Source organism: Osmerus eperlanus, chromosome 12, assembly GCF_963692335.1.
Source record: "Osmerus eperlanus chromosome 12, fOsmEpe2.1, whole genome shotgun sequence".
Taxonomy (NCBI): Eukaryota; Metazoa; Chordata; class Actinopteri; order Osmeriformes; family Osmeridae; genus Osmerus; species Osmerus eperlanus.
The window spans coordinates 14899182-14915078 of NC_085029.1; the positions used below are offsets into that span (position 1 = coordinate 14899182).

The window sequence follows — 15897 nt, forward strand, 5'->3', positions numbered from 1 at the left end:
TCACACAGCAACAGCCCGAGCAAACAGAAGACACATCTACTCTGTGTGCTCTGAACACTGACAACTTCTGCCAGGCGCGCTATGTTTAGCTTTACACTGTGACTTGCTCTTACACACACACACCCACCCTCCCTCCCGCCCTTTATTTTCTCTCTCTCTCTCTCTCTCTCTCTCTCTCTCTCTCTCTCTCTCTCTCTCTCTCTCTCTCTCTCTCTCTCTCTGGCTGTGCTCTGTATGAATCCCCCCTGACAGTCTTTCGCTCTCTGTATGTCTGGATCTCTCCTACAGTGTTCTCTCTCTCTTTCTCTCTCTCTCTCTCTCTCTCTCTCTCTCTCTCTCTCTCTCTCTCTCTCTCTCTCTCTCTCTCTCTGTTCCCCCCTCTTCCTCTTGGCCTGCCATCTGCGTCTCTCTCTCTCTCTCTCTCTCTCTCTCTCTCTCTCTCTCTCTCTCTCTCTCTCTCTCTCTGTTCCCCCCAATTCCTCTTGGCCTGCCATCTGCGTCTCTCTCTCTCTCCCTCTCTCTCTCTCCCTCTCTCTCTCTATCTCTCTCTCTCTCTATCTCTCTCTATCTCAGACTTGGTGGAAGTCCCGCCCCTCCTCTGGGATTGGAGGACGGACAGCTTCCCCACCTGAGCTGCTCCACCTAGCCCTCTGTGGTTTCCAGGTTTGAGTGGCAGGTGTGGATGGCATAGCGACTACCAGGTAGTCCTCAGACTGGAACCGCCGCCTGTTCTTGGAGACCAGAGCTATACATAGCCATGGTATAGAATTCAGTAAGGCCAGAATTTCACAGCTGAAAACGATACAGTGTGTAAAATAGACCTGGCTCCCATCCACACCAGTGAAACCCGCCCCACCGAGCAGCAGGGCTCATTGGGAAAACTAGAACGACCCGCAACTTCAAAACACTAACGGCCAACAACCCCACTGTGCTTTGAACTTGTGTTTATTTAGCTGAATACATGTCAGTGTAGACTGGGACAGTAAATGCAAAAGATGTCCTGCACTCCACTGATCGTGCCAAAGTGCTATAGCTGAGGCTGTCGTAGTAGCAGGGGTCACGTGTACCAGGTCATATTGGTCAACATGTGCTGGTGTGGGGGGCGCTCTTTAACGTAAATGACCCGGGTTCGATTCCAGCCCGGGGCCATTGTCCCCTTGTTTCCCTCTACATGCTGTCACTATCACAACAAAGCAGAAATGCCCCCTTCATATGTCTTGAGAAGAAGATGTTCTCTCATTAGAGCGTATCACCGTCCAACAGTGAATGGCTGAGGAGGAAAGAGAATGAAGACTTGTTGTAGAGTTTTTATAGAGAGTGGGAACTTGCTCATAGGGCTCTCTCTCTCAACCTCTCTCTCTCCTCTTCTCTCTCCCTTCACGCCAAGAAGGGCAGTTCTGGCTACACTACTAACATAAACATCTTCCATATCTTTAACAGCAGTTTGCCGTCCATGCTGTTATGTCTTCAAGTCTGACCCCCCCCTGTGAGGACCTAGCCTATGTTTAGGCACAGTGATTCTATACAGTAGTCTATTGTTCTGCATGCATACCATGTTCCTAGGGTGACCCCCGCCCATACATCCCAGTACTAATGGCTTCTTTGTTCCTCTTTTGTCTCAACTACAGGGCCATTGTGGGTGCAGAAGCCTGCCACTGGATGAAAGCTGGATAACTCCTATCACAACACAGGGGTGTAGGACCGGTATGGTGGCCTGGTAATGCTACGCCCTTCGAAGGTACCTCCCAAGAAACACAGCAAGGTTGCTGACTGACTACATAGTTGAAGTCTTCATGAGTGTGGACATCTCAAGCTGAAAACAACTTTAACAAGACAGACACATCAAATTAGCGTAGCTATCACACTAATCAGAGTGCAGGCTTGTTGTTTAGCATGACACTGTAGACACTTTCAATTCAATTCACTTTGTCAACCCAGAAGGAACTTATACTGTTCAGTGCACAGACACACAAACAAACACAAACACACAGACACACACATTTCTAATTGTGATTTATTGAAAATCAATCAACGTCTCCTGGCCTAAATGCTAACCACACACAATACCACAAGAGGCCACTCCTTGACACAGTGAGAGCCAGCCAGTGTGTGCAGTTAGCAAGATATCTTCTTTGATAAATAACAAATGTATTTTACCTACATCCATATAGTAGGCCTTCAGGTAACTTTTGGGTAAAAGTAAACAATATTGTATATATATATATATTTTAAGAAAATAGGATTAAAGGGTTAAGAATCATAGAAGCTACATGTCTGTAGGACTAAACTCTGACAGCCGAGCCTCACAGGGTACTGTATCTAGCTGACGTCCTGCTGGCAGAAATATAGCAATATGGACTCATATCAGTTTAAACTTCCCCAGAGAGTTCAATTGAATAACATAAATTGCATTGTTTTGTATCAAAATCCAATTAGAATGGAGACAGTGAGGCAGGGGATTTGGCAGGTCCCGGCCGTACATCTCAGTCTCGTCTGGTTAGAAGACTGTACAGAAACAGAAAGTTCTTTTCAATGAATTCCTCTCTTGCTGAAACCTCACCCACCACTAGAGAGAGTCTCCAGGTACTGACGTCTTTCCAATGAGCTGGCCAGCAAGGGAAAGATGAACCTGGGCTTGTTTATGACTGGAGATAGGGCTTAAGAAGCATGATATTAATAACGCCAAGCCAACATCTCAGACTGTTACTGTCTGTCGAAGTGACATTTATAAACTCAATCGCCGCCACCTTATCAGCACATAAAACCGATTTGATAAGGAACAACCAGTGTAACTGAATTCAAGCTTACAAGTGTTGACAGCAGAGTTGCCAGTGGTTGCTTGGCAAACTGTGACACGTTGGTAACTGTGTCAAATGAGATGAAGGAGCTTCGTTTGCTGGCTTGGTGGGAGAGCGCTCTCGGCCGACTGCATGAAAGCAAGAAAGCGCCTTGTTTACTTTTATCAGCACCTCCAAACTGCATAATGCTGTGCTCTTGTTTTGTATGCCTCAAGCAAGTGCAACATAGTGCAATAGGGCTTGCATCAGCCGCGCACAGGAGAGACGACACGGGTGTGGCAGATCAGTCAGAGGACTACAAACATGGAGAAGGGGAGGTTTAAATTAAATCTAACAGGCCAATGTGATTATACAATGAGCCTGGAACCATTCACCTCCTCAAGTCTTTAATTATACACAGCACTATGGGACACAATTTAGCTCTGGAGCACTGCTAAACACACACACACACACACACACACACCACAAGAGTCTACTGTAATCTACTGACAGGTGTCCATGAAGCACAGTGATCTAGCCTGGCTGCTGAGTTTTTTCTTTCCTTACTGCATGACACAGGGATCACTGACAGCGAATTTGACACTATAGTACTGGGAACAACGGAACTTGTCAATGAACCTGCTCATGTCAAACCCCCGACACACACACACACACACACACACACACACACACACACACACACACACACACACACACACACACACGTGAAGACACCGACACCAACACACATGCATGACTACGATGCATCCCACAAGGCTATCAGAACCTTTACCTGACTGTACTGTAAAGGTGTCGCTGAGCCTGGCTGTAGATTTCTGCTCTCATTCTGCATGAGGACGCTTGTTTTTGAAAGGACTTCATCCCTGGCTGCTTGAGATGAGATTCAATTTCACTAATGTTATGTTTTAATTCATAGTGAAAGGCAGACCTTGTGTTGTGTGTGTAGAGCCCCCATAAGGGTTAACTGCTAGGTCGGCAAGGCACACATACACAAACATACCGAGAGAGAGACAGGGAGAGACAGGGAGAGAGAGGGAGAGAGAGGGAGAGAGAGGGAGAGAGACAGGGAGAGAGAGTGATGAGAAAGAAAAACAGAGACAGAGAGAGAGTGAGAGAGAGAGTGAGAGGGAGAGAGGGAGAGAGAGAGAGAGAGAGAGAGAGAGAGAGAGAGAGAGAGAGAGAGAGAGAGAGAGAGAGAGAGAGAGAAGAGAGAGAGAGAGAGAGAGAGGGAGAGAGTGTGTGTGTGTGAGAGACTTACCTTTTCTCTTCTCCTTCTGATAGATTAGGCTCCTGCTCCTTGGGCATGTGTTCCATTCACCTTAATTCCATCCAGCGGCTCAATGGGAGACTGAGGTGGGGCCCCTCCCTCGGATGCACGCTTGTCATTCGCAGGTTGGGGGGTCAGTCAGTTGGGACATCACAGGGTCCTGTCTGAAGCGACCCCCCTGGACCGGCCCTGGGGGCTGTACTGGGAGAGGAGGCTGCGGCTTCACCCACGCTGCTGGGAGAGAGGAGACAGATGGTCAAGAGCACTCCTTCATAAAGATGTACATCAACAACTCTGCCATGAGTGCAGTGAGTGCAGTCTGGACTGAGCCCCCGGAGCCCCCGGACCGCCTGGGCCCAGACCCCCAGCACCGAGGGCACAGAGGCAGGCAGCCCCGCTCGCTCGGCCCGACCACACAGCGGAGCTTCGGTTGTGCGCTTAGTGAGATCAACCACAGCATGTTGTGTTGTGTGTGTGTGTGTGTGTGGTCCCAGCTCTTCATGTGACCAGCCGTCACGTGAGGCCGAACAGCAGTGACCGGGTCTCACAGGACAGAGCGGGGCTACTGTATGCTCGGGGCTTTTCAACTGGGGCTTCAGTGACCTGATCATCTGGAGTCGTGGGGGGGGGGGGGGGCTTGACATGAAGCTCCAACTTCTCTTTCATTGGGCAGAATAACATCTAGGAGGAGGGGAGGGGGAGGGGGGGGTGAGGTGAGTGGGGGTGGGGGGTGGGGTGGTTGTGATCTTCTCAAAGTTCATTTCATGAGAGGGGTCAAGTTGATTTTTGGTGCCAATCCTTTCCCCTCTCAGATTCTTCCTCTGCTAATCCCTCACTCATGCCTTCATAATCCCACAAAGAAGGAGTCTGTATATGAGACCACTGCAGTTAATCTGTGATTCTTATTTAAGGCAGTTCCATTCAGCAACTAAATGATTGGACAATTTAAAAGACTTTGTTTTCAGTCAAATCAAAGCTCTGCAATTTGTAGCGTTAGCGCTTCTCTCCCACCTTTCCGACCTCTTGGCAGATCCCCTGATCCTTTGAACTGGGGCACGGAGGTTGCGTCACGCACCGCAATTTTCAGCTCAGGTGTCGCGGCGGTGTGAGTTTTACAAGGGCGGTTATTTAGCCTGCTTCTTGGAGCAGACTTTGTTTACAAGCATTTAATGGGCGGCATTTACAAGGCATCTATCTGTTTATGGCGGGGTTATGCTTTCCTTCGGCCTGTGTGATAAGAGTGTCGTCCCTGACACGAGAGACACGGGCGGGCCAGAGTGTGGTGGGAGGACCAGGCTGGTCTGGAGGGCTTCTGTACCTCTTCCTCTGAAACATGGCCCCTTCCTCTACTTCATTACCAGTCTTCTTATTACTGCAGAGTAGTCTTAGCTGTCCACAGCCAGCCCAGTCTGTTAGCCATACTCACGTAGAGTTCCACATATAGCCAAGGTCAAGCATATAAAACCCCCTCTCTCAAACAGCCCTGGCCCTCTAAACGCATGCTTTATTACTCTGGGGTTCCCGACTGAGAGAGGGAGGGAGAGACATATTGGAAACAAGCGGTGGGATGGAGAGAGAGAGAGAGAGAGAGAGAGAGTGAGAGAGAGAGAGAGAGAGTGAGAGAGAGAGAGAAGAGAGAGGAGAGAGAGAGAGGAGAGAGAGAGAGAGAGAGAGAGAGAGAGAGAGAGAGAGAGAGAGAGAGAGAGAAAAAGCGAGGAAGGGAGAAAGGATGTCCAGGAAAAATAGAGATAAAGAAAGTGAGAGATGAGAGAGGGAGGACAGGGGCTGTTATGAGGAGGTGCAGGGAGGAGAGATTATTCAGGTAATTGTTGGCATCTGGACAAAATAAATGTAGTTCTCTGAGTTTAAAGACCAGTAAAATGCCAAGCACAGCGAGTGCTAGTGGACATATTCATGCGTTTTCCAAGATTGTTCACGGGTGAGCCTGTCTGCATTGTGTGTTGAATTTCAATGACCGACTTCTGCATGGCTGAACCCAAAAAAAGTGACCTGACCTGTGTGTGTGTATTTATACCTTAGTATGTGTATGTGTGTGCACACATACACATACTACACATAACTTCTCGTCCACAAGTGAGAAGCGAGAAGTGGGAGTGGAGGGGTGTGTTTGGGTAAGGGAGTGTTAACACCAAGGCACACAATTTGAGCCACAGGGCCTTTTAATCCAGCGTTTTTCCAACTTTTAATTGGTTTGAGAAAGAACCCACCCCCACCCTCCCCCACTATGCCCCCCCCCCCCCCCCACTATGCCTTGCATATAAAATGCTGATGTTAAAAAGCATGAAAAAGAATAACTAGTGTGTGTGTGTGTGTGTGTGAAGAGATCAATTAAACATTGCTCTCTTTATCTGAGTCCAACAAGATGCATGTCAATCCTTGTACTTGTTCTGAGGAGAGAAGGGGTAAGGAGAGGAGAAAGGGGGAGGAGAGGAGAAGGGGGGAGGAGAGGAGAAAGGGGGAGGAGAGGAGAAGGGGGGGGAGAGGAGAAGGGGGGGGAGAGGAGAAAGGGGGAGGAGAGGAGAAGGGGGGAGGAGAGGAGAAAGGGGGAGGAGAGGAGAAGGGGGGAGGAGAGGAGAAAGGGGGAGGAGAGGAGAAGGGGGGAGGAGAGGAGAAGGGGGGAGGAGACTGAAGATGCGCTCTTGATTAGGGAGAGACAGAAGCCGAGATCAAGGACGGCGGGTTTGGCTTGTGAGGGGGAGAAAATAGGTTGACTGATGAAAGCAGCTCTGGAAAGACAAGATCTAGCGGCCTCGCCTTGCTTTCATTTTCAATTGCTGCACTCTTGCTTGCGTATCACTTGATGTCCCTCAAGGCTGAACAGCAAGTTCATTTCAGATGCTCCTTCATGCACAATGAAGCTTCACTAGTTAGTGTTGATCAGTGGGTCGAACCAAGGGTCCTAACGACTGAGGCCTGTTTAGTGCCCTCAATACTAGTATAAGTATGATGGAACTGTAATTAGCACTTCCCTGGGTCAGCCAAGTACTCATCCACAGCATGAGTGTATCTGTGTGTTTGTCTGTCTGTGTGTATTGATCATTTTGCATGTCAGCCAGAGTACAGGGAAGCTGTTTCATCTCCAGAGTGCCGGCACTAGCCCCCTAGCTCTTCCAAAAGGTCACAGACAGCGGCCAGCGAGCCAGCAGACTTGCACAAACACACACACCCGTTGGCGAACACACCCGTCACACACCCACACATACCAGCACCAGCCGAGCCCACATATCGTCCTCCCTGTCAGCAGGTCAGGGGCCAGGCCCCCTTGACCTGCTCCCAGCCTGGGTTACAATGACCACCGAAGCAACTGACACCAAGCCAGCAGGAAGAATGACATAGGATCAATCTAATTATGTTTCTTGGGGTTAACAACTGCTTTGGGATCTGCCATGGGACCTCGACAGTGCTACGTATTTCACACCGAAACTCTCAAGCAGCCAGCCTCCTGGTAAACATTCAAACTGTAACAACAGATTTGAGGTCAGTTCTCCAGAGTCCCAGGGGTGACCTTAGCCATGAGAAATGATAGGGGGCTGTCCCTTGGCCAGCAGTTAGGAGCGATGCCTGGCGGGTGGGCCTGGGGCACAGTGTGTTTACACTAGGCCCAGCGTGGGGATCCTGTTGCCTGACGGATGTGTGTTCCCAGCCGGGAGGCCCCCTGTCCCACCAGGCTGATCCCTGTCTGGGGGTTAATAATAGGTGCTAATGGCCCCCGACCAGCGATCCCTGGCTGCCAGCATAGGAGGAAGGCGGGTGAATTGGTGAGCTGGATATGTTTGCAATGTAGAGAGGGGGGGGGGGGGGGTGTGCAGTTTGTACTAATATGCTAATGATGTCCTGTGTGTATGAAAACATGCATACAGGCACATGCACACACACACATACCGTATGTACACCCCCCCCACACAAACTGAGGTCTAACATGACCAACCTGTCCCTCAGCCTTTAGTCTTTATGATGGGAACCAATGGAGTTAGCACAACCCTGAACTCAGAGGATATGCGCGACTGTGTGTGTGTGTGTACGTGTGTGTTGTCAGTCAAGGGAATATGGGAAGGGCTGCTGTATAGGTACAGTATGTACAACTATAGGGTGGAGACCACTTGGCACCATGTTCTCTCTCTCTCTCTCTCTCTCTCTCTCTCTCTCTCTCTCTCTCTCTCTCTCTCTCTCTCTCTCCCACTCGCTGTCACATCCACAGTATATTTACTTTGTCTCAATGTTTCTCTTTTTCCAACACAGGAACACACTTTTACCTCCCTCTCTCAAGCCTTTATCTCAATATTATCTCCCCTCTCCCTCTCTCTTCTCTAGATAGTCCCTAGTTCCTTCTTACTAAAGCATGACTGACTGGTTGACTGACTGATCTCCCGTGTTTTCCTTTTGAAAATGGTGATGAAGGAGGACTACCTTTAAACCCTGAGGAGACTCAACCCTCTCTGACGGATCCTTCCACTCTGATACTCAAAAGCTAAATGTTTCGCGTTTTGCAACAACCTTGCGCTAAGAGTCCCTGAAGCCGTTGTTTGTGCACCAGACATGCAATAATGGATGATAGTGTTATCATATGAGAGCTTCAGAACAGGAAACATGCAGGGGATGTATATACCGGTGGAAGGACAGGCAGTTCAGTGCACACATGGCGCCTGCTCAGGGATGGATGGTTGTCCTGGACAGGGTGTCCTGGCTGGGGTGAAATAAGGGGAAAAGGGGTGAGGGGAAAAAACAGGGGTGGAAGAAGAAGAAAAAAGATCTCCACCTTTCTTTATCGCCTCTCTTCCTCCCTTTCTCTCTCCTCCCTTCTGATTCCACTCTGTTTTGGCAGGGGCAAGTTAAGACGCTGCCAAGAATGTGACTGCGTTTGGAAAACAAATCCCGGCGCTTTTTCCTTTTTTCGTTCTCCCTTCCTCCCTTCTTGTCCTTGTTGTTAAGGTAGATCTGTCTGCGGCAGGAAGCTCAGGGTACTTCCAAGAGGAACATAAACAGGGTTTTGAGAGGATCAACCTCTCCATGGGTCGCTTGGGTCTTTCAGTTCTCGGGACTCCATTAAGCGAAACACATTTTTTCAACCCTTTGCGCAGCGTATCCACCTTCAGACCCCCCTGGGACGCGAGCCTGCCCCCTCGGTCTCTCCGGTCCACCTTAACTCATGCACACAGTGGGAGGATCTTGGGGGAAGTTGTGTATTCGGGTGGTTGTTGCTCTAGAGATGTGGCTACTTTCCCCCTCTTGTTGTTTCCTTACAGCAGTTTGAAAAGACTCATTTTTGAAAAGGCAGCGATGACTTCATATTTGTACAGACTGAACTTTAGCAGCCCTGGCTAGTGGCCAGATTGGGCTATAGGCCATGACTTTCTACTTGGAGTTGAAGGGGAAAAAAAGATGGTGTTGCCAGTGCTGGCTCGTCCACTGTGTGCTTGTCCAGTGTTTGTTGTGGTTTGCAAGACTAAGTCTTTCAAACTCCCTAGGACCAGAACGACGCTAATCAAATGAACAGTAATAATGCTAACCGGATTGGGGCTGTTAGGTAAAAGAACACACATTTGGGCTCGAGCTCTCTGTGTGTATTTGAGTCTTCTTCAAAACACACACATCAACATCTCCCTGTCCAGAGATCGCTGGTTTCCTTGAAACAGCTGACACCTGGTGGGATGTGAGAACAGGTTTGGTACAGGAAGTTTGGCCTAAAGATTTTAGGAGCTTCATAACAGCTGTGAAAGAGATAGTTTCACACAATAACAGAATAGCTACACTGTGCAAAGCAGTTGTCAGGACATTGTCAGAATGTTGTGTGTTTGTGTGTGTGTGTGTGTGTGTGTGTGTGTGTGATTCACAGTGACAAAGTGGGGGCCAGGTAAGCCTTGGCATACAGTCAGATCAGCATGTAGGCTTTTATGAATGGAGCAGCCAAGCCAAGGGGAAAAAAACGAAGGAAACTCAATCCCAACAGTGTGTGTGATGTCATTAGCCATCAGTTGGTGTGTATGATCAGACAGGTTAAAATGCAAGTTCTGGGCACAGAGCCTAATTTGGACACACGCACACATACACACACAGACACACACACAGTAAATAACCTCTCACTTACAGTGACAAGGACACAGGCCATCTCCCTCACTTCATTCTTCTCTCACTCCACCTCTTTGCCCCGCACTCTTTTCCAAACAATAGCTGAAAGCCAGGCAGGTGTGGAGGTAACGGTTGCCATGCCAACAGCTTGAGGCGGTGAACTCAGCACCTGTCCTCTGAGGAGGGAAGGAACACGGGGGCGGCATGCACAAACACTCCATCAAGCTCTCCCATCGCCATGTGCACATCCACATCCATGAGAACATGATCAATTCAATTTGGACTCCAAATTTAAATGTCGATTTATACAAGTCTAAAACCCCAATGCTCAGGGACAGCAGGTGTAAATTGGCTAAACACACACACACACACACACACACATTCACACCACAGTCCACCGAACCCTGTGGTTCCTTCAAATGCCTGTTCTTGCAAGGCCAGCTGCAGACAAGCAGCCCAGTAGTGGTTGTGTAAAACAGGGCCAACAGCCAAGCTGCAGCCACAGAACAAATCAAACAACCCTACGTCAGCCAGGAACATAAACACCAGAGAAAATCAAATCATAAAAATAAATAAGCACATATTTATCAAGACAAATACAAAAACCTCAGCTAATTGGGATGGGTTCATGAGGTTTATTCATGCGAGACTCCAGGACGATGACAACTTGGCCTCTTCAGTAAATGTGGTCCTTTTGTATGTGTGTGTGTGTGTGTGTGTGTGTGGGGGACGTACAAGTCCACACACATGTACACATACAACCCAATACTCCCTCCCTCCCTCTCTCCCTCGTCTGTCACCTCTCCCCCCCCCCCTCCCACAACAAAAAAAAGATCAATTCATCTCCTCATCTCAGTCACCTCGATAATGAGCAATAAAAGAGGTAAAGTAACCATGGCCTCGCATGCACACACACCCTCCCCCAGCTGTACCCCCACCCAGGGGTGTTCTAATAAAGCAGGGAGGGCCCTGGGGCCTGGCAGGGGCCCGAGGTGTAGGGTGGGCTGGGAAGTGGGGGCTGGGGCCGGGCCTGGGGGGTGGGCCTCTGGTCCCATCCTCTCTAGAGCGGATGTTGAGGAGCCCCTGAAAGGGGAGAAGGTGCTGGGCTTGACAGGAACGCCGGTTGAAAGGTGATTTTCTTGGCAAGGATGAGGGGATGGGCGGAGCACTCTCAGGGGCCTGTGTGGTCCTGGATCAGATTAACACTAGCTCACACACACACACACACACATATATATATATATATATATAATACATATATACACACACACACACACACACACACACACACACACACACACACACACACACACACACACACACACACACAGAGTATACACACAGAGTATACACACAGTATACACAAACACACATAGTGAATAGTGAATAAATACAATATACTGTAAACAGAAGTACTGTACACAATCATACACATGGACTCACAAAAAGACAAGTACAACGATTGCACACGCACCCACACATACAGTTTGATACACATGCTGTATATCAAAGGCAAATAAACTGAAATAAAAACAACACAATAAGCCTCAGAGAGGGACAGATACAGAGAGAGACTAGCGAGAATAGCAGAGAGACAAACAGAGAGACAAGCAGAGAGAAAAGCAGAGAGACAGAGAAAAAGCAGAGAGAGAGACAAGCAGAGAGACAGAGAGACAAGCAGAGAGAAAAGCAGAGAGCAAATTAGAGAGAAAAGCAGAAAGACAGAGAGATGGAGAGAGAGACAGAACTGTACAGACTTGGAGACAGTAGACTCTAGACTTACAGACAGATGGACAGCGCAGTCTCTGTGAGACAGTCCCCACGCACCGAGAAACAGACGGCCGGACAGACAGACAGCCAGGCTGTGCCGTCAGATAGATGGACAGACAGACATGCAGCCATGTGAAAAGTGGAGGGAAAGCAGGGAGGAGAGGGAGGAGAGGGAGGGAGGGAGGGAGGAGAGGGAGGAGAGGGAGGAGAGGGAGGGAGGGAGGGAGGGAGGGAGGGAGGGAGGGAGGAGAGGGAGGAGAGGGAGGGAGGGAGGGAGAGAGGCCGGCGGTCTGGAGGAGGTTTCATGGCAAATTGCCCCAAGGTATATGAAACAGTCACTTAATCATTCTTTTCCAAGAGTTTTCTTGTTTTTATTTCAAGTCTGTTCCAGAGCCCTCACACACATGCACACACACACACACACACAAAAGTGCATGTGCCCATACGTATTGTAGTTTACCGGCCAACATTTATAAAACAATTCTTACTATGTGAGTTTGTGTGTCTGCGTCAATGTGTGCGTCTAATGGCAGTGGTCTTATTTACTTGTGTGGGAGGGACCAGCGGGGGAGGGGCCAGCGGGGGAGGGGCCAGCGGGGGAGGGGCCCCTGTCTCTCGCCCATACCCGCCACGTCTGCTCGGTATCGCCACGGCGACAGACTGGCATATGTGTGACGACTGGGTGCCAGCATGGGTCCTATAACATAGGCGCCATATGGCGGGGTGCCTGTCTGCAGGCCTGCAGCCCTACTTTACAGTAAACTCAGAATAACATCAAAAGGCCACCGATTGGTCGAGTCCCACCGTGCCCAGTCGCGCTTGAGGCTCGCTTTGTGCCACAGAACCAGTCTAAGCCGCAGAACCAGTCTAAGCCGCAGAACCAGTCTGAGCCACAGAACCTGTCTGAGCCGCAGAACCCGTCTGAGCCACAGAACCAGGGAGAACTTGCTCTTTGTTTTCTTCAGATTAGAAGAGTCCAGACTCACCAACAGGCTTTGACATCAGGCTAAAGGCCAGGCTAACATGAGGCTAACATAAGATAACGTGATGCTAACTTCAGGCTAACGGCCAGGCTAACATGAGGCTAACATAAGATAACGTGATGCTAATGTCAGGCTAACGGCCAGGCTAACATGAGGCTAACATAAGATAACGTGATGCTAACGTCAGGCTAACGGCCAGGCGAACATGACGCTAACATAAGATAACATGAAGCTGGCGTGAGGCTAGCGCGAGGCCATGGCGTGCTGCTGTAACGGTCCAATGACTGGATCCTCAGGCTGATGGACATTAAATGATGAGTCTTGTGTGTAGCAGAGGGAATAATAATTCACCTGTGGATACTGATGAGCTGAACAGTATACTGCAGGCTGATGATGTGCAGTCTCTCTGTGTGAGTGTTTAGAAAATACTTGCTTCCTTGTGAGCACACTTTGGTCACCTTTGTTCCTTGAAAAGCACTGACTGTGGGTCGATGGATAATATGAATAATTAAAGGTAAACGTTTTGGTGTAGTGCAGATTTGCAAGCGTGCTGATGAAAGCTCCTAAGGATGTGTGTCGGCCGTGACTCAGGCCGTAGACGGCTTTGTGGGGAGGAAAAAGGTCTGCAGTCTTCTATATTAGTACTGTTTACTGGATTCGGCAGATTGTACACAGAAATATCCACACACAGAGTGAAACACGGAAAATGTCCCACTTTTAGTGGCAAGAGGCGGGTGAGCTTCAGACTGAGAGAACCGGAACAGTCAGATCTCAACTGACGTGGCTCTCCAGAGAGTCAGAGAGTCAGAGTGGGAGAGAGAGTCAGAGAGAGTCCGAGTGGGAGAGAGAGTCAGAGAGAGTCAGAGTGGGAGAGAGAGTCAGAGAGAGTCAGAGAGAGTCTGAGTGGGAGAGAGAGTCAGAGTGGGAGAGAGAGTCATAGTGGGAGAGAGAGTCCGAGTGGGAGAGAGAGTCAGAGTGGGAGAGAGAGTCAGAGTGGGAGGGAGAGTCCGAGTGGGAGAGAGAGTCAGAGAGAGTCCGAGTGGCAGAGAGAGTCAGAGAGAGTCCGAGTGGGAGAGAGAGTCAGAGAGAGTGAGAGATTACTTCCCTTTCACTTCGCTCCCCTGGCCCGCATTCTCTGCATGGTAAAACTGAGAGAAGTACCCCAATACTGCCTGATAAGCGTGGGGCAGGAGGGGCTATGCTGCCTTGGAATCAGTCCGAGACAGACTTACCTGTTGCCAGGCAGCAGATAGCAAGGGTGCTGACGTGTGGTATACATGACGGCAGCCTGCTCTCAAGCAGAGAGCAACTCCTGTGAACTGCAGCAGGCCTGCTTTCATGTGGTGGCTGAAGCCACAGGAAGTACCCTGCATATGCGTTTCCTGCCCAGACAGGATACATTCGGCTCACGTCAAAGTCTCACTAATACACCTATAATACACTATAAGGTAACATGATATAATACAGAGTGGATGGCGGTTGGTACCCTTCTACTAGATATCTCTCTTCTGGCCTAAGCTGGTTATTAGCGAGAGATTTAAGCATGATAATCTTTAGAATACAGCTTATCCATGTGGGGGGAGTGGTGGAGTGGGAAGGAGAAAGAGGGATGAAGAGAGAGGGGTAGAGGAATGAAGGGAGAGGGAGAGAGGAATGAAGGGAGAGGGAGAGAGGAATGAAGAGAGAGAGGGATGAAGAGAAAGAGAGGGATGAATGGAGAGAGGGATGAAGGGAGAGAGGGATGAAGAGAAAGAGAGGGATGAATGGAGAGGGATGAAGGGAGAGAGTGATGAAGAGAGAGAAGGAGAGAGGGATGAAGAGAGAGAGGGAGAGAGGGATGAAGAGAGAGAAGGAGAGAGGGATGAAGAGATAGAGGGATGAAGAGAGATAAGGAGAGAGGGATGAAGAGAGAGGGAGAGAGGGATGAAGGGAGAGAAGGAGAGAGGGATGAATGGAGAGAGGGGTGAAGAGAGAGGGATGGAGAGAGAGAGGGATGAAGGGAGAGAGGGATGAAGAGAGAGAGGGAGAGAGGGATGAATGGAGAGAGGGATGAAGAGAGAGAGGGATGGAGGGAGAGAGGGATGAAGGGAGAGAGGGATGAAGAGAGAGGGAGAGAGGGATGAAGAGAGAGAGGGAGAGAGGGATGAATGGAGAGAGGGATGAAGAGAGAGAGGGATGGAGGGAGAGAGGGATGAAGGGAGAGAGGGATGAAGAGAGAGAGGGAGAGAGGGATGAATGGAGAGAGGGATGAAGAGAGAGAGGGATGAAGGGAGAGAGACGAGTGTGGTGCTGGCATGCAGTGGACGGAGCAGCAACACCTCAGTGTGATATCTAACAGGGAGGAGAGCCAGAGCCGTAGGGGAGGTCACACACACACACACACACACACACACGCACACACGCACACACATGCACACACGCACACACACACACGCACACACACACACACACACACACACATGCACACACACACACACATGCACACACACACACACACACACGCACGCACGCACGCACACACACACAGACACACACACACACACACGCACACACACACACGCACAGACACACACACACACACACACACGCACGCACACACGCACACACACACACACACATGCACACACACACACACACACACCCATGCACACACACACACACACACGCACGCACGCACACAAACACACACAGAAACACACACAGGGTTATAAAGCACTAAGGAACCCTAATGCTACGCAGTCGGGATGACACAGTGGGAAAGATTCACATCTTCAATTAATCCTCTCTCTCTCTGTTTCCCCCTCTCTCTTCTCACTTTCTCTCCCTGTTTCTCATTCTCTTTCAACCCTCTTTTTCTTTTACTCTCCCTCCCCTTCTTCTTTCTCTCCCTCTGTCCCTTCCTTGACTGTCTCTCTTCTCTACCCTCTCTCTAGTCCACCCTCACTCCCCTTTCCATCCCCCATGTAACTGCCCCTCTCTCCTCTCTCTCCAT

General features: G+C 49.6%; 1 protein-coding gene across 1 annotated transcript in view; it reads right to left on the reverse strand.

The window, feature by feature from the left end:
• Positions 1-15897, reverse strand: part of LOC134031681 (thyroid hormone receptor alpha) — an 81192-nt gene that overhangs the window by 8515 nt on the left and 56780 nt on the right. The window contains exon 5 of the mRNA XM_062475387.1: positions 4057-4299. Within this exon, the coding sequence (XP_062331371.1) occupies positions 4057-4112 (56 nt within the window). The 5' untranslated portion in view covers positions 4113-4299. The remainder of the gene's footprint in view (positions 1-4056; positions 4300-15897) is intronic.